The sequence below is a fragment of the Cnephaeus nilssonii genome (assembly GCF_951640355.1).
Source record: "Cnephaeus nilssonii genome assembly, chromosome: 8".
Classification (NCBI taxonomy): Eukaryota; Metazoa; Chordata; class Mammalia; order Chiroptera; family Vespertilionidae; genus Cnephaeus; species Cnephaeus nilssonii.
Window position 1 is genome coordinate 20,927,659 of NC_137079.1, and position 24,430 is coordinate 20,952,088.

Genomic DNA, 24,430 nt, shown 5'->3' on the forward strand with positions numbered 1-24,430 from the left:
AGAGTGCTGTCTTAGTGGCCGCAACAGCGGCGCCAGCGGCAGCGCACGCGGCCACAGCGGCCGCTTGCAGTATTCTTCCTGCAAATGGGCTACTAGTGAGTTAATAAACACCTTGACCCAACACAACAAGAACACATAAGTAGTCTATTTTTGACATATAATTAAGCACAATTCAATTGTATTAGATATCACTTAAGTACAAACCTAATTGTGTTTTAGTGTTGATGGATTTAATTGATGCAGGTATATTTTAATAGAGAGTAATAAGTGCCCTTTAGACTGTATAAAAAGAATCCCCACTCCTACTTAAGCATTTTGTTATCAAGTTAGAAAATATTCTACCCTATGATTTTATCACAAAGAATGAACATATATTTTAGACCAGCCATTAAAAGAAAAACTTAGAAGGAAAATAGTTTACCTGTGGTTGATGGCATTTGGGATATCTTCAAAATCATTTCATACACACATTATTTGGCAGTGTCATAACACCAGAATATTTTGATGACTCAAACAACAGCAAAAAAGAAAAGAAAAGAAAATATGTGAATTAAAGGGTTTGGCAATGTGTGTTTTTATATTTTCCAAAATATCCAGTGGCTATGATCATTCTAATGACCAGCTCAGATTACATAGTGCAGTGGTCGGCAAACTCATTAGTCAACAGAGCCAAATATTAACAGTACAACGATTGAAATTTCTTTTGAGAGCCAAATTTTTTAAACTTAAACTATATAGGTAGGTACATTGTCATTAACTTAATTAGGGTACTCCTAAGCTGGCCTTTGCTAAAAACTCAAGGGGCCAAAGAGCCACATGTGGCCTACGAGCCGCAGTTTGCCGACCACTGACATAGTGAAAAGACCCTAGAATGAAGAAGGATAACCTATGATGTTAGGATAATATGTTAGAAGTTTCTCTGAAGGTCCTTCCTCATCTTCAGTTCTATGCCTTCAAAACAGCCACTGTCTACAGATTGGGGCTTACTAATCTGTATGCCTTCAAAACAGCCACTATGTATGCCTTCAAATTAGCCACTTACTAATCTCTATGCCTTCAAAACAGCCACTGTCTACAGATTGGGGCTTACTAATCAGAACTCTCCAACACTACACACTACACACCACAATCTCACAGAAACAGGTAGGATTATGTATTTAGTAATTTCTATTATTCAGTGTAATAATAGAGCATTTTTGTTCATCCATTTCACATGGGGTTGGGATTACAATGCAGCCAAATGATTTCAGCTCAAACCCCTGAGAATAAGTTCTTGAAGCCACCATGATGAGACAGGATTTTAATCAACAGTGACAAGAATAAAGTGCAGATCATCCTTGTAGTCATGCTTGCAATTGAATGCCAACTTCTTATTCTCCAATATGGCAAAATTGTTATTTTTATTAAATGCTAATTAGTAAACAGTTAATGAAAATACTTATAAATAACATGATTTGTATAAAGCTAAATCTGATTTTAGTTTCTATATCCTCAATTCATTTGTTCTAAAGTTGTGTCAATATCCAGAAATTTCTCTAATACCCTAAAATTTTATGATAATAATCATTTTTAAAATAAGCATTATCACATTTGCACTAACAACAAGGCCATCTCATGATCATATAGAAAAAGAGATGACTTGCTTATAAAGAATAACTCTCTTTATGGCAATGGAATCAAGGTCTTGTTTTATGTTCAATAGAATGACCATAAGTCCAAGGGCTGGGGTAATGTACCCAATAGGACAGTCCCAAACTTAAAAAAAAAAAAATTGGCAATAGAGTAATGTTATTTACATCAAGAGAAATAAAATACCATTTTGAAAATGAGTTTCAATAAAAATATAAATTATGTCAGACATATTCTTTATTTTGCTTATGTGGATTGATTTGCTTCACAGTTCAAGATTCTTGAAGTGTTGAATTTACCAGTGGACTTTTGTCATGGTATATGCTCTGTGTATATCCATATTTTTTAAATACTGAGATAAATTTGCCACATCATAGCAAGAAACAACTCTTTGCTTTGTCTTAGGGTTTGTGAGGTATACACTACTTACTATATTAAATATTTTAAAACAAAAAAGATGTTACTTAATGTATTAACCCATAGAAAATAAATTTATTGAAAGTAACAGTTTAAAAGAGGAGAATATATCCACTATTCAAATTCATAGGTTTTGGGAGCTGGAGTTCAATAAATGGTTTTATACTATTTGATATAATATCCTATTGTTAATCTTTGAGAATGCAGAGCATTGTACATATTATAAAATACCAACTGAAATTATTTTCACTAGATAAAAAGCAAGAATTCATTGTATATGCTGAGACCAGAAAGTACGATTGTACTTGAAAGTTAGAAGTATTTACCTGCCAAATAGTTTGTAGGATAGAGGAGACCAGAGAGACTGTGGGCAAAATCATACAGTGAAGTCATGAGATCTCAGACTGGTTGGGTTGTCTGTGAAGATAAGAATAAAGGAGACATCAATAACCATTTGGTCATCTTTCACTGAAAATAAAGACTTTTTTTTTCAAAAAACGTGGGGCTACATCCAAATAAAAAACGTATTTTTCTTCTCCTGTCTTTGGCTTTGGTAACAAGGTAATTCTAGTCTTATAATATGTGTTAGGACATATTCCCTCCTCTTCAATTTTTTGGAGGTATTGGGAAATACAGTTTTTTAATTTAAATTCTTTTTTGTCTGATACTAGTATAGTCCCTTCTCTCTCTTGTGTACTACTTGTATGAAATTTCTTTATCCATCCTTGCACTTTTAACCTATGTATGTCCTTAGATATGAGTCTCTTGTAGACAACACATAGATTTTAATCCATTTGCCTTTAAGGAAATTACAGATGGGTACTTATATTTTGACTTTGTGTTATTTATTTTTTGCATGTCTTATACCTCTATTTTTTGTAATGTTTTTTTTTCTATTTTCTATCTTTAGCATTCAATTGCCTCTGTAGTGAGTCAGTTTATCCTATTTTCATTTAATATTTTTAACATAGTTACCTTTTCCTTGAAAAAATTTATGAACTGCCTTAAAAGCTTTCTCTGCTAAATCCAACCTTTTGGCTCTTATTTCCTGAGTATAGATAACATTTTCAAGTTTCTTTGCATGGCTCAACATTTTTGTTAAAAAATAAACATCTAAAATACCATATTGTAGCAACATCCCAGGTTCTGTTCTTTTGTGTGTTTTTTTCTTTAATTTGTTTTACTTTTAATATCTTGCCAAGACTTAAACTCTAAAATCTGTCTCCCACTTAATGTGAGTGATATTTCTGCTTAATTTTTAATATTTCCATTTTATTTTTTTATCTGGTTCCCTAGGGTTTGCCCTTGTGTCCGCATAGCTTCATGGTCAGCCAATGATTTAAGAACTTAGATTCAAACGCCTAGAGCCCATAAGGCTGCTATCCTATGCAGTTAGATCTCATTGTGGTTTGGGGAGCACATTCAATGTTGAGCCAGTTCCTCCATCTCCCTGGCCTTTTACTCTTTGCTGGATTCTTTCAGGTCTTTTGCTCTTGTATGTAGTTTCCCAATCACCATGGTACCTACAGAGAATTCACCTCAGCACTTCTAGGGCTTTTCATCTTTCCAAAATCTCACATTAATTTCTGCCTAACTGTAGGTTCCCCCCAACTGGGACTTCAGTCTTCGGGTAGCACAGTCCCAGCTGTTTCCGCCATTTCCTACTGGGTTTGCCATTTAAAGCAGGCAAAGCTACACGATGCCCCCCTGCCCAAAACTGAGCTTCCCACTCTGGCAGCAAAACTGCTGGGATTTTTGGCCAGGTCTATGCTGTGAAAGCTATACTTCTCATTGATCAGGCTGGGAAGGAAGTTAAAAGGGTGGGCCATAGACCCCCACTGCTCTTAGCTCTAGGTCTTTTCATTTTGTCTTTCTGATTTGTCTCACTTTCACCCATTAAAATGGCTCTTTTTTTTTTTTATCAACTTTAAAATTTGTATTTTGCGGATAGGATTTGTTGACAATGCTTTCATAGTCACAGTGTGTCTTTATCAATTTTTGAAAACTCTGAAATAGTTATTGTATTGTACAGCCCGCCAAAGTAAGATAGATATAACAATATCTCTATGGGTTGTATTATTTTGTTTTTTAATTCTATTTTCATAAATTTTGCCCTGCATGCCTCTGTCCTCAGTGGCATTTTGGACAATTATATCAACCACAAACACTTACTGAACAATTCCTGTCTACTAATTGTGTGCAGGATCATATTTATACAGAGAAAAATATGACACATTCCTTGAAATGGAATACCCTGTAAACTTCCTGAGGGAAATAATCTATTCAGCCCTTTTTCATATCTATTTAGTCTTTTTGTATGACATCTTGCCTCTTGCCTTGTCTTCAAGTATTTTATTTCATTAAATATTATAAAAAGGCTTATTTAAATCTTATAAACAAAATTGTAATATCAGAATTTCTCAGTAATGTGATTCTTTAGCTCATTGATTCTGTTTATGCACTCTTATGTAGGCTCTTTTCCTAGTATTGGTCATGTCAATTTTATGCTCATATTTGTCTGGGTTTTATGGGGCAAAAATCCCAGTTTTCAAGAGTTTGCTCTCCCAAGAGGACATTTTTTTTTTCTCTTTTGCTACATACCCTGGGACACTACCCATCTTGCACAAGTTAATTTCATGGTTTCGCTTTTCTGTAACTACATAGGTAATACATTTTTCACCCTCAAGCCTATATTCAGGAAGGACTCATTTAAAATTCTTACCCATCAAATCTTTGCAATGCTTACAGTGAGCAAAGTAACCTTTGGACTGGGTCAAACCAAGACTGTATTCCAAACAAGCATTTGCAAAGCTAACAGGACGGCAGACATCCTGACTACCAGACTGAAAATTAAAGACATTCTTTAAGAATTCGCATCACCATATATAGCTAACAAATAATTTCGGTTTATTTGTACCTATAGAAATTCCTTCCTTGACTTATTAACATCAATAAAAATTCCTTTCTTCAATACATTCCCCTTCTCTTTCTTATAAAATATCCTTGCCTTCACCCCCTAATTGCAACACCATTTGGGTTTCTGCCAGAATCAGTATTTCTCAAATACCTATTCTTTTGGATCTCACATGCTTGTTGCCTCTCACTTTGACCCTTTATTTTTAGGATAACAGAGTGATAGCCTTCTAGTTCATTAATGGTTTTAATAAGAATGACATGTATTTTGCTTTATATCTTTGGATCTGGGTTTGGAATAGTCAATCATAAGATTTTTATACTCATTATAGTTTAATCATAGTTAGTCAATATACATATGAAAAATGGAACAAATGTAACAAATACCTTGTTAGCACCTATTGAGATGACTGCCAGGTTTCAAGTATTCAAGGACTAAATTATTTTGGTCGAGTAAGGGACAGCTATTATCACTGACAGGGGAGAAGTCCCACTCCACCAGGAGCTGCTGGCCCCGGTGATCAGCTCACTCGATTTGGGGTTTCAGGAAAGACACAAATCACATAGATATTAGGTGAAACAAAACTTGCTCCCAAACAGAAGAGACAGCAACAGTAGGTGTAGGACCCCCACCGCCGGCAGGACTCCTCTGAAAACTCATGCATAGGGTCATGGTCCACGCACGCTTCTCCCCTTGCAAGCAAAGTGTTCTGACCCCTCCCCTGTGGGGTCTGACAGACAGAAAGCTGGAGGCATACCTGACGGCCATATGAAGCACACCTTTAAGCAGAAAAGGAAGCACATAGCAAGGCCAGGACAGGGAAAGACACTCCCAAACAGGGCACTATGCCTAGCACAGGCTGGAGGCCTTCCTGTCTCTCTGAAAGGAAATATTCCAGGCCCACGGCCACTCTTGTGCGGCTATGCGGGGGTCAAAAGATGGCACACAGGAAAAGAAACGTGCAGCCTTTTCCAACAAAGTTCTAGGACTGAACCTCTTAGCACTACCCAAAATCTCAACTTGGTCATATTCACACATACACACACACACATGCATACAAATGCAAATGTATATGTATTTTATATACTAGTATTTGTAATATGTATTTTATATGTACTATGTACACACATATACATTCATTTTAATTTAGAGCTTTGTAATTATATTCATATCAAAATTATTTGAAGTGTGCTTTCCTGTTTCCAGTACATATTGTACATTTAGATGTCTGAATTATGTTAGTTTTGTAATTAGAAAATAATTTTTTCTTCCATTTTCTTTGTTGAATTTTGAATTTAAAAATTAATAATGCTCATTTTATCTAGTGGAATAATGTAAAGATACATAAAAAAAGATAGTGATCTCTTCCCACTCTCAAACTTTTTACACTTTATTTCCACAGTTTTCTGTTTATAAAAATATACACACACATTATATATTTACTTGTTTTGTTGTGGTTTAGGTGGTTTGTTGGTTTTATTGAAATGGGATTTTTCCTGCTCATGACTTACTTTCCTAAAATAATGATATTGAATGTATTAGATATGCATAGATTTGTCACATATTTTTTCATAGCTCATAATATTTCATAATGTGGCTGGACTGCAATTTATTCAAATTTTCCTCTATTAGATGAATATTCACATAAGATTTATACAGATTTTATTTTTGTTTTGTTTTTGTTTGCCCCTACAAAAATAAACATCATTGTATACATAAATTATATACAAGTATTTTTTTTCCTGTATGATTAGATTTATTTTGTATCTTTTTTTCTTTTTAATTTCTTTATTGATTAAGGTATCACATATTTGTCCTCATCCCCCCATTCCCAGCCCACACCCCTCCCCACACATGCCCCCACCCCCCTGTTGTCCTTAACCGCTGGTTAGGCTCATATGCATGCACACAAGTCCTTTGGTTGATCTCTCCCCTTAACCCCCACCCTCCCCTGCCCTCCCTCTGAGGCCCGACAGTCTGATCCATGCCTCCTTGTTTCTGGGTCTGTTCTTGTTTATCAGTCTATGTTGTTCATTATTTCCCCTAGATGAGTGAGATCATGTGCTATTAGAAATACACTTAGAAGTATTTTTAAGTTTACAAGATAATTATATCAAATTGTGATTATAGTATAACATATTTTTTGAGTAATTTCCCAAAGGGTATTAGTAATTCTATCTCCCATGAGTAAAATACGAGTGAACATTTCTTGTTCATATTATAACCATTTCTGTATTACATCTTATAATATTACTAGAGGCCTGGTGCACAGATTCATGCACCAAAGGGGTCCCTCAGCCTGGCCTGCGGGGATTGGGCCAAAACCGGCTCAAGGAGTCAGGGATTGTTAGATGGCAGTTCGCGGGTGACGCACCCCGGAATTGAGCTCCCTCCTCTCTGGTTCCAGGTGCGTCACCTGAGAACTGCAGCTGCCAAGTCAACACAGCTCAGCAGCTCCTGTGTTGAGGTCTGCCCTCTGGTGGTCAGTATTCATCATAGCTACCAGTCAGATGGTCAGATAGTTGGATGGTCGCTTTGGCTTTTATATATATAGATAAGATGTATAGGTAATATTATGAGTGAAAGATAGTATTACATCATAGATTTCATTGGCATTTCTCAGATTGCTAATGAGATTGATCACTTCTTCATGTGTTTATTGGATTTCCTTTTCTGGATAATTGCCTTTTATTTGAATATAATATTATTAAATTACTTTTACTTATTGATATGTAGAAGCATATTATTTTTAAAAATAGTAACTAATTTTTGCCATATAAATTGCAAAAATATTCCCCATTTTGCTGTTTGTTTTTGATGCTATTCAGTTATTATGTTTTGACATAATTTTTCTTAAATAATTTTGTTGAAGTGTAACATATATATATAGAAAATGAACATATCAGAAATGTATAACGTAATGATTTTTAAAAATATATTTTTATTGATTTTAGATAGGAAGGGAGAGGGAGAGAGAGATAGAAACATCAATGATGAGAGAGAATCACTGATCGGCTGCCTCCTGCACACCCGCCACTGGGAATCAAGCCCGCAACCCAGATATGTGCCCTTGGCTGGAATTGAACCTGGGACCATTCAGTCTGCAGGCCGATGCTCTATCCACTGAGCCAAACTGGCTAGGGCTAATGTAATGATTTTTTAAGAAGCGAAATGTCAAGAAGCATCATCTGTATCTAGAAATAGGACAGTCCTAGCTGGTTTGGCTCAGTGGATAGAGCATCAGCCTGTGGACTAAAGGGTCCCAGGTTTGATTCCGGTCAAAGGCACATGCCTGAGCTATGGGCTTGATCCCCAGTGTGGGGTGTACAGGAGGAAGTTGAACAATGATTCCCTCTCATCATTGATGTTTCTACCTTTCTCTCCTCCCTCATCCTCTGTATAATAATAAAAATCAATAAAAATCTATAATAATAAAAGTGTAATATGCTAATTAGACCAGACATCCTTCCAGATGAAGCCAGGGATGCAAGGGAAGCCCGGGTTCTGGGTGCCTGCCAGAGGCTGGAGGGAAGCCCGGGTCCCTGGCACTGGAGGGAAACTGGTGCTGGCAGCCGGGGGAAGGAAGGCCTAGTCTTGCACGAATTACATGCATCGGGCCTCTAGTATATTAATAAAAAAGAAATAGGACAATACCAGCAGCCAAAATATTCTCTTATTGCCCTAATATTTTATTATACCTTCCTTTATCCCTCACTTTTAACACTATGTATTAGCTATGCCCACTACTAAAATTTATATATGTACATATATTTTAAACACATTATGATTTTACTGTTGGATATAATGAATTTTTGTTTTACAAAAACGTCATTTTGTATTGCCTTTCTTCTCTATTTTCATATTTTTGCTTTCACATGGTATCATTTTCCTTCTGCCTGAATAACTCCCTGTACTACTATTAATGTGAATCTGCTGATGATAAATTCCTTCATGTTTTATTTGTATATAAATGTGTACTTATTTACCTTTATTTTGAAGGGTATTTTCACTGAATACAGAATTTAAGTTAGCATTTCTTTCAATCTTTTGATTATACTCTTCCACTGCCTTACTACTTTCATCATTTTGTAAGCAATTATTATTCTTGCTACTCTGCCATTCCTTTGTTTTTACTGCTTCTATTAAAAAAAAAATGTTCTTTTTCCCCCAACAATTTTACTTGAAATGTCTTGGTGTGGCTTTCTTTTGATGGCTGCTTCATATTTTTAGCAGTTTTTGAATATCTTTGTCTTAATGAATTCCATTGATTATAAAATGTTCAGATGTTATCTCTTCAAATATTGCACCTGCTCTTTCTCCTTTCTTTTCCTCTGATACTGAAATCCCAAATTAGACCTTTTCAAAATATGCCTTTTGCTCTTTTCTCCATTTTTTTTATTTCTCAATATTACATTCTAGATATTTCCTTCTGATATCTTCTTCATATCACCAATTAACTCTTCATCTGCATCTATTATAATGTCACCCATCCAATAATTGTCTAATTTTAATTTCTGTATTCTTTAGATCTAGAATTTTCAATAGATTATTTTGACTTTTCCCAGTGAAAAGGCTGTGCCTTTGGAATTCTTACTTCCCTATACACCAGTCTTAGTGAGATGCATTTTTTTGAGGCACTCTTCTTGAGTTAGATAATTTCATTCCAGTCTCTTCTTTAAGCTATGCAGTTGGCTCTGATGTCCCATCTAGCATGAAACCATTTATTACACTGCATCATTCAGACTTCCATCTACCACTGCCTGCTTTCAAGAGCCAGAGCCCAGAAATTCCCTGGAGTTAGCCTCACTTACCATTCAGCAATTCTGTTCTGTTGATGATCCATACAAATAGTTATCTTGGGCACTAACTGGTTTGGCTCAGTGGATAGAGCGTTGGCCTGCGGACTGAAGAGTCCCAGGTTCGATTCTGGTCAAGGGCATGTACCTTGGCTGCAGGCACATTCCCAGTGGGGGGTGTGCAGGAGGCAGCTGATTGATGTTTCTCTCTCATCGATGTTTCTAACTCTCTTTCGCTCTCCCTTTCTCTCTGTAAAAAATCAATAAAATATATGTTTAAAAATATTTATCTTGGTTTTGAACCAGACTGTGTGACTTCACTTTTCTTTCTGATATGCTGCCTTTCATTCAGAGTCGAAAGGATTAAGGTGAACAATTACTATACCATCTTGAACAGAAGACATATCTTTTTCTTCAGAGTGTTAAAGAATACCTTGAAATATTTCAGTTTTATGTTTCATACACACATGCGCGCACGCGCATACACACACACACACACACACTCTGGATGGATGTGCCAGTTCATTCACACACACACACACACACACACACACACACACACACACACACGTGTGTGTATGTCATTTATTCATATATACACAAACAATTCATATACCTGTATACATATAAATATGTGTGTGTTTGTATGTGTAATTTGCATTTTCTTCTCAGCAGAGAAGTATGTTGTCATGTTCTCAGTAGTTTGATTGCAGGAAAATCAAAGGAGTTCTAGCTTTTATTTTCTGTTTGAATTATTTGTTACCAAAGTACTAATAATGATCTTGGCCTTCTAGTAATCTCCAAAATCTATTCTAGAACTATAATGTCTGTCTCAAGGGAAGTTAGTACTTGAGTTGGGATGAAGTCATCCTTATACCTGACAAGATGAGTAGAATATGTGTTTAAATTAAATTGCAAATGGTACTCTCTTAAATTTTATTTTCAGTAAAATACTACTTAACATGTAAAGCAGATCTTTTTCCCTTCAAAATGCATGACAGCCATTTACTAATGAATGCTTTTAAATCCACTGCCTGAGCTTAAGATATAATAAATTATAAATTCATAGTTTTTTTTTTCTTTTTTGCTACCCATATGGAGGAAAGGATTCAGGTATGGTAGGATTTGGGCCAGGAAAGTAAAAATATCAAAGCTTTATTTGAAAATTGGAAACAATTCTGTTTGTTAAGCCAGCATTTTCTCTTTGCACACCAATGGAAATCATTTAACACTTAATTAAGTCCCACTTAAATGAATAAACAATTGTTTTTCTCCTCCTAGTGACAGGGATTTATCACAAAAACAAAAAATAAAAAGCAAGAACTTGTATTGCTCATTTCTTTTGTTTTACTTTTCAGAGAACCCGTTCCTTTCTTTCCTTAGTGACTTCTACTTGGCATTTGTACAAGTACCTTGTTATGGTTAAATGTTCTTAGATAAACTCATCTGATTATATCAGCCACTCCCCAAATGTGTACACTGCCCTTGTGTTTGTCACATTTTGTTCCAGAGGCCAGATACCGCCTCCTTTTGGTTCATGGCAATATGTTCCCTTCTAGTCTCCAACTTGGACATACAGATATTCTCCTGACCGCATCCTTCTATTTCTTAGCCCTTGTTCTGGAATAAAACAGGTAGCTTTAATGTACAAGGACATCTGACAGCCTTAGTCATGTCCATATACTAGAAACTCTGCATCCAACCCTACTGTCCCCCAACCATTCACTCTGGGTAGTTGGCCAGATCTGAAAACCCAAACACCCCTGGATCTTGTGAGAGGAATGAGGAGTAATGGGGAGGTTGGATAGAAGTTTGTTCCACTGTCACATTTCTGACTCTTAATTCTATTCTTGACCAGAGCCCTCATGCCTTCCATCTTCTATTTGGAGATGGCTGTGTGGTTTACACGTGTGTTCTAGTAAAGGCTACATGGCGTTCATATGACGTGGAATTATAAATTTATTGTCATTATCTCTGGGTGTCTCCTCCCTCGTCTCCTCCAGCAGGCATAGTGTCTACCAGAGTATGTAGAGAGTAAAGAATCCTATCTAATAAAAGAGTAATATGCAGATTGACCATCACTCCAACACACAATATGCCTGCCCCCATGTGGTCAAAGATCCTGCCCCCATGTGGACACAAGATGGCCACCACAAGATGGCCAGCAAGGGAGGGCAGTTGGGAGGCACCAGGCCTGCAAGGGAGGGCAGTTGGAGGTGATCAACCCTGCAGGGGAGGGCAGTTAGGGATGACCAGGCTGGCAGAGGAGGGAAGTTGGGGACAAACAGGCTGGCAGGGGAGCAGTTAGGCATCAATCAGGCTGGCATGGGAGTGGTTAGGGGGTGATCAGGCTGGCAGGCAGAAGCGGTTAGGGGCAATCAGGAAGGCAGGCAGGCGAGCAGTTGGGAGCCAGCAGTCCTGGATTTTGAGAGGGATCCCAGATTGGAGAGGGTGCAGGCTGGGCTGAGAGACACCCCCACCCCTCTGTGCACGAATTTCGTGCACCGGGCCTCTAGTGAATATATAAATGAGGTCCTAAAGAGGGTTATGGAAGGAATAAATAGATACAAAAAAAGGGTAGCAAACACTTGCCAAAAATGCACACCCAACACAGGTTTGGCAGCATGTTCCATTTGACAGTAAGAGTCATGGTATTTTCTCCCACTATGGAAAGATTCCAAGCCATCCCTGAGCTACCACAATGACCGCAGAGTGCTGGAATGCGTAAATGGTCATGTTTCTGATGCTGAATGCCAAGGTCAGGTAACCCAGGCCTTACTTGTTATGCTATCATCAGATACCACATCTTCTAGGAGTTAACACATCTCTTTTTTCAAACCGCAGGTTATTATTTTTTAAAGCACTAACACATTAATTTACTGCCAAAGAATTGTGTTTCTTGTTATTATTTTTAAATTCTTTCACTTGTCTGTGTCAGCATCTGCAGCTGAAACTCCAAGATGCCTGGTTCCAGGGCGAATTCCCAGGGTGCAACATGGGAAGGGCATGCTTGCAGAGTCAGGAAAAACTTGTTTAGTTAGAGTCTTATCTTGGTGCCCTGCTGCCCTTTTTAAACAAATGTATTGGATTTTCGTACTTTATTGCTGCTTCATAGCCGAATGTCTAAAATAGACTTCTCTAATTCTGTGTGAGATAGAGTTTACTTAACAAACGATCCCATATTGCCTTTACAGGCGAGGTTGTTAACCGGGATTATTGTACACAGATAGCACATCACATGGGAAGCACTCACAGCTCCCTGGCTGTTAACATCCCTTTCCCCTGCCTCCATCAGGTTCATGAATCATGAGCAGGGCTGTGAGCACACAGTGGTGAATAAAATTTGGCATGCTCTCTGTAAGTCGCATGCATTTTTTAAAATGCGCTGCTCTGATTGAACAAGATCTTCCTGGGGGAATGACTGGCATGGAGCATATTCCCAATAGCAATATTGCTTGTAGAATATCTCATTTAATTGTATTGCCAAGTTCATCAATTGAAGTTGCCAGCTGTTGCCCTTTCATCCAGTTGATTTTGGCCTTCCCTATTTATTATCATAATTGTATGATTAACAGAGACAGTGGCGGAGCTAGAAATGGCCATCCGGGTCTTCAGTAGTCATCAGGTTCAGCAAAGAGGAACACTACAGTGTTTGCATCCCATATGTGGGAAGATTGCCTCTCTGACCCATGTCTAGGGAAGGATCTGTGTGCAGCTTTAAAAGGCCCTAAGAAAGAGAGAAAGATGGTTACAGTGGTTACAACCAACACTACCTGTTCAGTCCAGAAGGTGTACAAATGTATTGTGGAACCTTCTCAACTCTTCTCCTTTAAGTCTTTAATCAATGTTCATAAGCCCATCTCCTCTTTTTTTTAAAGGGACAGTAGTGTTCTATTCCCAAGAGTCTTGATCACAGTGACTTCTGACACCTTGCTTTCATTCAGATTTTAAATGAGGCACCTCCTTCTCATAAAAGAATCCAGTTGTATTGTTTAGGGCGGTCTAAGAACGTTTCCATACTTTCTGAAAGCTTCCATGAGTAAGGTGATTTTTTCTCTCTCTCTTCTGAGTGTCTTTTTTGTCTTTAGTAATCTAGCTGGGAACTGCAATTCCTTCACTATTTTTCATAAAGACTTCACTTGCCTCCATAATCTTAATGCGGGCTGAACTCTAAAGAGAAAGGCCACATCTTAACAGGCATGGCTTCCACCAGCTCCAACAAATTCTTCCCCTTTACTCATGTAAAATATTTCTACCTTCTTCAAGTTCTCTTGGAGTTTTACCACTTATACCAAACAGGTAGGATCAATCATGTAAAATAATTTTTTTCAGGCATGTATAGAGCTTTTCCTCAGGAATTATAGTAAACTACTTACAAATAAACCTATATAATAAAGAAGTAATATGCAAATTGACCATCAGGCCCTCACAAGATGGCTGTCTACGACCAGGCCGGCAGGGGGGTTAGTGAGGGACAACCAAAAAATTGAACAAGCAGGCTGCATGGGGTGACCAGGCCAGCAGGGAGGGGGGGCAGTAAGGGGTGACCAGGCGGGGGGGGGGGGCAGTTAGGAGCGACCAGGCCTGCAGGGAGGGGGCAGTTGGGGGCAACTTGGCCGGCAGCGGGGGGCAGTTAGAGGCGATCAGGCTGGCAAGGGGGGGGGGCAGTTGGGGGCGACCAGGCCTGCAGGGGGGGATCAGTTAGGGCCGATCAGGCTGGCACGCAGAGGCAGTGAGGGGCGATCAGGCTGGTGGGGGGGGGGCAGTCAAAGGCAACCAGGCAGGTAGGCAGGTGTGCAGTTAGGAGCCAGCAGTCCAGGATTGTGAGAGAGATGTCCGACTGTCGGTTTAGGCCTGATCCCCGAGATCAGGCCTAAACCGGCAGTCAGACATCCCCTGAGAGGTCCCAGATTGGAGAGGGTACAGGCTGGGCTGAGAGGACCCCCCTCCCCTATGCACAAATTTCATGCACCGGGCCTCTAGTTTATTATAATTGGAAGGACATATCACTCTATGCCTGATCTCTATGTTCCCTCCTCTAAGTTTGACTTGACTTAAACATTTTCTATTTTTTGAGACTAGCTTGGCTAGAAATTATCAACAGGCAATGGAAAAAGAAGGAAGTCCTGCCATTTGTGACAACATGGATGGACCTTGAGGGCATTATGTTAAGTGAACTAAGTTAGATAGAGAAAGACTAATGCTATATGATCTTACTTACTAGTATATGTGGAATCTAAACAAAACAAAACAAATCAAAACTAAAGAATCAATTTCATAGATACAGAGAACATACTGGTGGTTGTCAGTGGTAGGGTGTGTGTGTGTGTTCTGTGCTGTGTGTGTGTGAGAAATGGGTGAAGGGGGTCAAAAGGTACAAACTTCCAGTTATAAAATAAGTAAGTTCTGGATATGTAATGTACAGCATGGTGGTTACAGTTAATAATATTGCATAGTATGTTTGAAAATTGCTAAGAGAGATCTTAAAAGTTGTCATCACATGAAAAAAATTATAACTTTGTGGTGATAGATGTTAACTAGACTTATTGTGGTGATCATTTTGCAAAATACAACTATCAAATCATTATGTTGCACTTCTAAAATTAATATATGTTAATTATATTTGAACAAAAAGAAAACAATGGAAATACAAACTTTCTATCACTTTAACTTTATGTATACTAGTAACATGTTGGAAAATAAATAGAGTCAATTCAAATAACAAAGAATTGAGAAAAATACTTTACTAAGTCTATTCATTATATTAATACTAGAGGCCCAGTGCATGATTAAATCATGCAGGTGTAGGGTCCCCTACATGCTTTTGCTTTCGATCGCGGGGGAGCTGGGTGCCTGTCCGCTGGTGCACCAGGCCTTTCAGAAGCCTCCAGCGCGGCGGAGGCTTCTGAAAGGCCTGGTGCCGGAGCAGACAGGCACCTAGCTCCCACGCTTTTGCTTTCGATCGCTGGTGCACCAGGCCTTTCAGAAGCCTCCGCCGCACCTGGTGCCAGAGTGGACAGGCACCCAGCTCTCCTGCTTTTGATGGTCGGCGGCGGGGCTTGCGCCGCCACTGGCGACACGAGCTCAGCATCCCGCTGGACCAATCGGCCACCCCGGCCACCCCGAGTCTCGCCCCACCCCCCCGCGCCTCCTGGCCAATCATGGGCATAGCGAAGGTACGGTCAATTTGCATATTTGTCTATCATTATGTAGGATTACCTGGTCACAGCTAATACTTATGGCTTGGCTCTAATTCAAAATAATCTCTCACAACATATTTGTGACATAATTGTCCCAATTCCAGAAGAGGTGACTTAATTTCCAATTTTATTGTATTGAGTATTCAAAATCGTAACATGCTGGAGTTGAAAATGATGGATCTTAAATATGATTGATATTAAAACCATCTAGTAAAACACTCTCATTTTACAAATGAAATATAGGAGATATTGACTTGCCCAAGGCCACAAAACCAGCCCCTGGCAGTGTCAGGGACTAGACCTTTGGGACTCGAATCACATCCTGATTCTACTATTCTAGGCTCTTCTCCTTGCCCAGACACATGACCCTGGGTAGCAATGGATGGGGATATATCTCTAACGGAAATGGAATACAATTCATACATGTTTCAAAATAGCCAGGATAAGGTTAATACAGGGTGTATAAATATGTGGAACATAATCGATACATTATGTACATCCAATACATGGCATGTAAATGGGGTTAATTCTAAAGATTCAATTTCTCCCAGCCCGCTAGCTAAATCGAACTGAGGTGGATGAGGTGGAATGTCTCTGGAAAACCTGATGGAATGGACACTACCTCAGTCTTGATCTTGGGCCTGGAATTGCTCTCAAGCTGGTGTCTCATTCTTGGTGTTCAGCAACTTAGTTACGTGACCCTGAGCAAATCACTTCTACACTCAGCCTGACTTTCTTCACCTGCCAAACAGGGGTCAGAGTGCCTATCTTGAAGAGTTTGATTCTGCTCTAAACAAAATTATATGAAAGACCTAGTCCTTGAGCAGGGTACGCAATCGAAGGTTCTTGGTTTCCTTCCTTCTCTCTCATCTGTCTTTGCAATTTTACTTCCATTATTAACCTACGATTGTCTCATCTTTTCCTTGATAGTTTTTCAAAATAAAACTGTTTTTACTTTCGTTCCCCTCTGGGGACAGCAGTGATATTTAAATACTATCTTGGGAACATGGTCAGTTACATTTTCTTTCTTTTTTTCATTTTTGTATGGAAATGCTCATTTGTGATAGAACTGCCACATAGCTTGAAGAATAAGGAAAGTCAGAGGATGAATGACTATTTTCCAGAAGACAGGTAAAGCATATTTGGTAGATTAATTTTCAATTCACCTTCTCAGAGGAAAAAGGACAGAACCCTCATTTACTAAGATTCTAAAGAGATCTTCAGCAAGTCCCTAGCCAGCCCCACATCACTTGGCTTTGAAACATTCCTTCCCCAGAGCTTGGTTTTCTTTTCCTTTTTTTTTTTTTCTTATTGTCTAAAGTTTTACATATGTCTCCTTCCCCCCCCCCCCCCCCCCCCCGGATTGACCCCTCTCCCCCAGCCATTCCCACCCCGGGCAAGCCCCCACCGCCCCAGTGTTTGTGTCCATTGGTTATGCTAATATGCATGCATACGAGTCCTTTAGTTGCTCTCTAACCCGAGCTTGGTTTTCTTGACCAGGTCCCAAACCTTTCATTGAGCTGAAAGAAGACTAGAGGAAACAGTAGCTCTTTTCCCCCCCGACATTCACATGTCTGGTGGAGCTCAGGAGAGGGAGGGCATGCGTGTTGATCAGGGAATCAATCTTTCTGCCTATCATCCTCTTTTTCTCTGGAAGAAAGTGAGTTAGTGCAATTACCTTACCCAGAACAATTACCTTGTTTTAAGCTGTTTATTCTCCAGAGAAAGGTGTTTTTGGAAACAAATAGCACGTTGCAAGAAAGATGGATTTTTAAAAAGTACCTGTATCAATATTGATTGTGGGCAGTGGGGAACTGTTGGCAAGGCTGTCTGTCCTTCTTTCAGACTAAGACTGCATTTCCTATTGGGGTCCACCAGGCAAAAGGGGACACATACGTTGACCAGCTGAGTTATGATACCCTTTTGGGGGCTGGATATTGTGAGAGAGAATCTGGTGCTCTGACCTTGGAGCTTTGGACTCAGGGTCAACTCCCCAGGTGTGTTCTTTGCTCTGAAAAAGTGTGTCCTAACCCAATCACTCTTAAATTACTCTTCTGCACAGGGGAGAATAAGAATCAACCATGAAGTACTTTCAAAAGCAGTTAAATAAAGATTTGACAGTCTATTCAAAACAACTCGCACTTTTAAGAAAAGTTTGTCCTCTAGAAAGGGCCCAGCGTGACTTCCTTTCCCTGAGACCTAGGATAAAGGCAATTAATTCCCAGAGCCTGGATTTCAGCAAACACAACAGGAGCCATTAGAAGGGAGGGAGCTTTCTGAAAATTTGGGGGATCCAGGAGTGATTAGGATCACAGACAAGGGAATTGGGGGTGTGGTAAAAAACGAATATGGATCACATACCCCTTAAAGCACCCATGATTGTAATTTCCCCATACCTCTCCTGAGTGTCCTGGTACGTGCACGCATATTTAGCATAATTGCAACAATGGCTTTATTCTAGTGTATTTTTCCCAGCTTGGCATTTAAAGCCTTTTTCTTTTCCTTTGAGTTTTTCAGGAGTGATATCTGATCTGCTGTTAAAAAAAATTGGAAGAAGGAGAGGCACGACTGAGAAAGGCTCAAAGTTGAACAAAACAGAGTTTCCGCGGAAGCAGCAGATTGTGAGTTGGACTGCCCAGGCGGCCACATCTTTCCGCGCCGGGCTCACCTCCGAGAGGCCCGCCAGCTTTGCTCACATCCTGAGGCTTGTGCGGGTCTCCGCGAACCCGAGTCTGGACACGGTTCGGGAGCGGGTTTCATTTGCGGTGCGAGGAGAAACCCGGGGGGGCGCGCGGTCGCCGCAGGGCTCACCTGCGCCTCCCGCCCCGCGCGGCCGCCGGCCACCGCCCCTCCCGCCGCCCCGCCCCGCCCCGGCCCGGCTCATTGGCTGCCGCTCGGAGGGGCGGAGCCCGGGCGGCCGCGGGGGTCTCATTAGCGATGCGGACTCGTTTCTGCACTCGGTAGTGCCCGACCCGGCAGCGGCGGGCACGGCCAGCGACTCCGGCAGCGGCCGCGGCGGCAGCGGTCGCCCCGCCGTGGGAGGCCATGGGGGCGCGCTCTTGCTCCGGGTGTGCAGCCAGCGGCGTCTCGGTGCGCCCTGCCCGGCTGCTGTAGGGAGCGGCCGTGGAGCAGTCACTCGCTAAGGACCCTCGGGACCTGCTCGCTCAGCCCCGGGCTCGCCGGGCAACCCCGGGCTCCCGGGCGTGGAAGAGGAACCGTCCTCGGGAACCGGGCGAAGATCATGGGGAGAGCGGCCGCCGCAGGAGAGGGCGCGGGAGGAGCGCGCCGGTGGCTCCCGTGGCTGGGGCTCTGCTTCTGGGCGGCGGGGGCTGCGGCTGCCCGAGGTAAGCGCTGGGCAGAGCGGGCGGCGGGGCTGGGGGCGAGGCGAGAGGGCGCCGGCCAGACCGAGCGGGACCCACACCTACCGCGCTGGCTTCCCAAGTTGAGCCCTGCGCCTCTCCGCGCGCCGAGCCCAGCTGGGTGGGAATCGGGCGGAGGACCTCAGAGAGGACCACTGCTTCCCACCCCAAGTTTGCGACCGGGAGTAATCCTACAGGTTGCTGTCACGGGTCCCTTACCCTTGACTCTCCCGGCTCGCTCCATTTCCCAAGCCCTCCCCAATTGCTGCAGACTGGAGTACCCCGTTTTCTCCACTTCCTTCCAAAGCGAGATCGCTCCTGGGTGGGCGCCCATCGTGGTGCCCAAGAGTTCCTGGGAAGCGGGGTCTGGTGACGGGAGTCTCAGTGGGGTGGGCTTGGAGAGGGCACCTTTTCCCTCCCGGGAGTAGCGCCAGGGCCGAAGTCCGCTAAGCTTTGCACCCCTCGGGCGACACTAGCCCGTGGTCTTAGGTTGCACCGGGCTTTCGTTTGAGGAGGCTGCGTGGGTGCGGGAGCTGGGAGAGCTGAGCGCACCGCCCGCGTGGAACTGCGCCCTCAGTGCGGGGCGCGGGGAAGCGCTTGGCCCGAGGCCGCTCGCTGGCGCGTCCTCCCAACCGTGTGCCTACCCCAGCTCCGGAGCTCGCGAGCGCGGGGCCCCACGGAGCAGCGGGGAATCCGCTGCCTTTCCCGACTTAAAAACGCAGACCCCGTTTTCCTGGATCCTCTGGACTCCAGCAGAGGGAAATTGTATGACTGGGTTCGGCTCCACCTGGAGCGAGGACAGGGAGCATGAACTTAGAGACCAATACCGCGGACTTGGTTTGGAAGCTGATCAGAGGCATTTTGCACAGAGCTTGAGTATTGTGGCTTTACCTTTGAAACCATCGGGAAGCTTCGCCTTCCCGCCCTTCTTTCCCTTTCCCTTTCCCCGGGTGGCGTCCATTAGGCTTAGAATATGTCATTGCATTAAATGATGTCCCTAACGCTGGTCTGCTGAGAGATGGAACTGAGGTGGCGACCTCCCCTCTGTTCTGCTGGCCATCCTGGACAGACTCCAGTGTCCGCGAGACAGAAAGGGGTGGGAAGGATGGAGGACGGTCACAAAAGAAGCAACATAATCTCATTTTTATAAAAGCTAACGGTTTGTTAAAAGCAGCCGTGCTGTCTGGAATAAGGGATTGTTTTTAAAAAGTAGGTTGAGGCTTTCCGTTTTATGATCCTGTTCAGTGACTATTTGCATTGCATTTCCTGAAAAGTTTTTTTTTTTTTTTTAAATGGAGCAGGCTTTTTAAAAAGCAGGAAAGGTTTACAAAGGCGCCTCAGTGATTGCACACTGAGGGACGGCGAGGAGGCATGGTTCTCTTTTTCTTGCTGGAAGAAGCACAAGCTTCAGCCATTTCACTTACTACTGAGACGCCTCCTTGCAAAGTCAGCTCCCAGTTGTTTTCAATCTACTGTGATGCGGGAAAAGCCGGCCTTTTCTCTTCTAGATGTTGACCTAAATGTCTGAGTTACCAGTACCTAACAGTGACTGACTGTGTCCTGACCCCTTAGGCTCTGGTTGGTGGAGCTGTCTTGAAGCCAGCCCCAAACAAGAAGTGGGGGCATGCCAGAAGTCTCTTGGCTCGAGTTGTGCTGGCTGTGAAACTAAGGCTAGCACCTCTTGTCTGCAAGCTGTTCTTTAAAGGTCTCCTGGAAAACATACTGTACACTCTGCAGGCTTATTTACAACAAATGTGTGACATAGATCGTAGTAATGTTCGAGACACATGGAGTGGAAGCACTACATCTGACTAATATTTCCCTTGTAATATTTTACTTTCTGGGGCATGAAGTCCATTACTCTTAGCATCTGTCAGAGATTCTTCAGTCAGCAGGCTGTGAAACCTGTGAAGCCACGTGTACCTGGCTTTGGACAGGTGGGCACAATTGGAGTGCTCAGAACGCAGGGTGTGTTTTAATGCTACTTAAGTTCTCCCAGCCCAGGGAGGGGGCCCGTTCAGGAAAAGCAAGGGCAGGTGCGCTCTGTGGCGTGCTGGCCCAGGAGTCTCACCAGGCTCTTTCTGGTTGGCCCCAGGTTCCTCTTATTTATTCAAGTAACTCGTTCTTTCTTCTGCAAACCGTTTCATGTGGATTCGAACCAAGATAGACTGCCTTTCCTACTTAACAGGACTTACAGAATTATGCCATTTGCTTCAAGGATGTAAGAATGTTTAACAATTCAGTTGCATTCTCCTTACAATTATTCCTCATTTCTTTGTTTTCATGATTGCACCAATGACCTCCCTCCCCCCTTTTTTCCCCCCTTTCCTTTTCCACACTTAATGTAAAACCCTCTGAAGCTCAGAGGGGGATTTCTGATGATAGGCTCTGAATATAATGAGAGAGGAAGATACTTGAGGTAAGGGAGTGTCTGCAGAAAGCAGTAGTGGCCCAAATAGCAGTGTTCTGTTTCTCTCCTTGATAAGCAAGACTTGCCTCTTCGGATTTATGTTCCCGACTGGTGGACTGGTGGCATGCTCTAAGAAAGGCACTTTGGTGCCACGTTTACTGTACATTTCAACACTTTCCAACTTAAAAGAAGGTTGTTTTAAAGTTATTCGTGACCTGCCAAGTGTTAATTGAATCTACATCATGTTGTCGTACTGACTGGTTTCTGTTCTTTGCAACAAGAGGTACTGCCTTTGCTTTGGTTGGGATCCTGTATTAGATACTGTACATAAGATGTCCTAGTCTACCAGTGTGGCTCAGTGGTTGAGCATCGACCTCTGCACCAGGAGGTCATGGTTCGATTCCAGGTCAGGGCACATGCCTGGGTTGTGGGCTGGTTCCCCAGTGTGGGACGTGCAAGAGGCAACCGATCAATGATTCTCATCATTGATGTGTCTGTATCTCTCTTTCTTCCTCTCTGAAATCAATAAAAATATATTTTAAAAAATTAAGGCAGGGAGACAGATTGAGCTTTTGCACAATTCCTTGCTTTAAAATTTTCCCTGTCAATGAAATATTTCTTACAATAACTGTAGTAAAGCATTAAGGGCAAGAGAAGCACATGCTTATTTTATAGGCATAATAGGGTCATATGGTATGTGCATGCTTAAATCTCCTTATCTACCTAGTTCATACAGTATTAAATCTATAGTCATTTTCTCCTTTATGAATGTTATTAGCGTATCCCGACTCACCCCCACCTCTTTTCCTCATTCCGTTCCCTTTCCTCAAAAAACGGCCCTTCTATAGGGCTCCACGCAAAGAGTCTTTTCTCTCAATTTCCTGCCAGGCTTGTCTTTTCCTGACTCTTGGGTTGTGCTCTGAGCTTGAGCAGACCAGAGGCTCCATCTTTTCCCACCCGACAGAGTGTTCTGCTCTTCAGTGTCTCAGTGCCGTGACCTGGCTCTATAGCGGCAGCACTTGTCACACTTGGCCATGGTCTTGACTGTGACAAACAGTAATGCCCCTCCATCCTTCCTCATGATTTGAGTGGCCCATCCGTGGGTCTGTGGTTCTTCAAGGGGTACCAATAGGGTAGGAAAACCCAGGGAGCCCCACGAATGCTCTGGGAGCTCCCTCCAGACCTTCTCACTCAATCAGGGAGGTCCTCCCGACCTTGCTGTCTTATCAGTTAAGGACACCCTTGTCTATCTCCTCAATGACTTATAAACTTGTTTTTTATTGTCCTCCTTCTACGAAATATAGTATACAACTTAAAATGCTGCCAACTTTGAAGGTTCATCAAGAAATCGGTTTATCTAATGGACACAGACAACAGGGGGGTGAGGGCATGAGAGGGGAGGTGTGGGGGCAATGGGGCGATAAGGACACATATATAATACCTTAATCAAAAAAGAAAAAGAATTTAAAAAATTGGCTTATCAAGAGATGGGGAGTATTTGATACCTTTCCTTTAGACTTTTCTTCCTCCTGTTTTAATACAGAAGCTGGAGACCCAGATCCCATGTATTAAAATATAATCCAAAGACAGGTGTATAGAGAAAGGAAGGTGTCGGTGGTGGTGATGCAGGTGTCTTCTTAGTGTATGGGCACATGTGTTCACAGAAAGGCCAGATGTGCCCTGCTTCTGATTACACCTTTGCCATTAATTCTGACTATTCTACACTCCAGACAGTGCTACTTGACCAGCCCTGTCATTGTCTTCTCTTCTGTCCTCCTTATCCTGATGCCTTCATGAACTGACAGCGTGATGGAAACTTTCTTCTGTCATTCTCGACTGCGCATTCCAGATAAAGACACCTATCTGCTTACCCCCTTCACTGGCTACATGGCCAGCGTTGACATGACAACGGCCATCGTCTGCTACACTTTTTAGATTATGCTTATTTTTACGAGAAAGCATTTTTGCAGCCTTGTTTGATTATGAAAGAATAATAGTAATTGTTGCCTGTAGTGTCTGCCGTTGATTATTCTAAAAGCTTTACACATATGAGCCCATTTAGGTCTTAACTCTACGAGACAATATTAGTTTCTCATTTTTAAGGTAGGAAAAGAAGGGCAGACAGAGGTTAAATCACTTGCTCAAGACCATGGAGTTAGTATGAGGAGGAGCCTGGATTTGAACTGACATAGGCCGGCCAGCCCTAGAGTCTACAGCAATGCCAATTTTCTAAACTGCACCGAAAAGAAAATGCCCCTGATATTCTGGTGACAGAGTACTAAAATTATATCTCTATAACTGTGAGAGCTGTAGAGGAGTTTAGAGTAGCTTAAATAAATCTATAAATATATTCAGATAAATCTCAGAGATTTATGTTGTGTGAAAACAACCACCCTCTCACCATTCAGCTTAATATACTTTGGGATTGGATTCACGCTTAACATTCCGAACGCCCGTGTCTAATATGATAGCTTGCTTTTTTTTTTTTCTTTCCAATTTTGAATTTCAACAAAAAATATTACTCTGATTGAATACACCATCCATGGAATGGCAGATCCCAAGAGACTATTTGTTGCATGTCTTATATTTTTAGCCTTGTTTGCTGGCAAAATGTGGAGCATGAGATTTGAGAATAGATTGTTAACACCAGAGGCTGCTGTTTCTGCTGTTTTGGGTACTCCTGCTGCTGCTCTCGCAAGGCAGAT

The 24,430-nt window shown here is 41.8% G+C and overlaps 1 protein-coding gene across 3 annotated transcripts in view; it reads left to right on the plus strand.

Moving 5' to 3' along the window:
* Positions 1-19,197: 19,197 nt before the first annotated feature.
* UNC5D (unc-5 netrin receptor D) overlaps positions 19,198-24,430 on the plus strand; it is a gene marked incomplete at both ends in the record, with an annotated part of 503,620 nt that continues 498,387 nt past the window's right edge. For all 3 annotated transcript variants that reach the window (XM_079779640.1, XM_079779639.1, XM_079779641.1), the window contains one exon: positions 19,198-19,300. In XM_079779640.1, coding sequence (XP_079635766.1) covers positions 19,198-19,300 — 103 coding nt within the window. The remainder of the gene's footprint in view (positions 19,301-24,430) is intronic.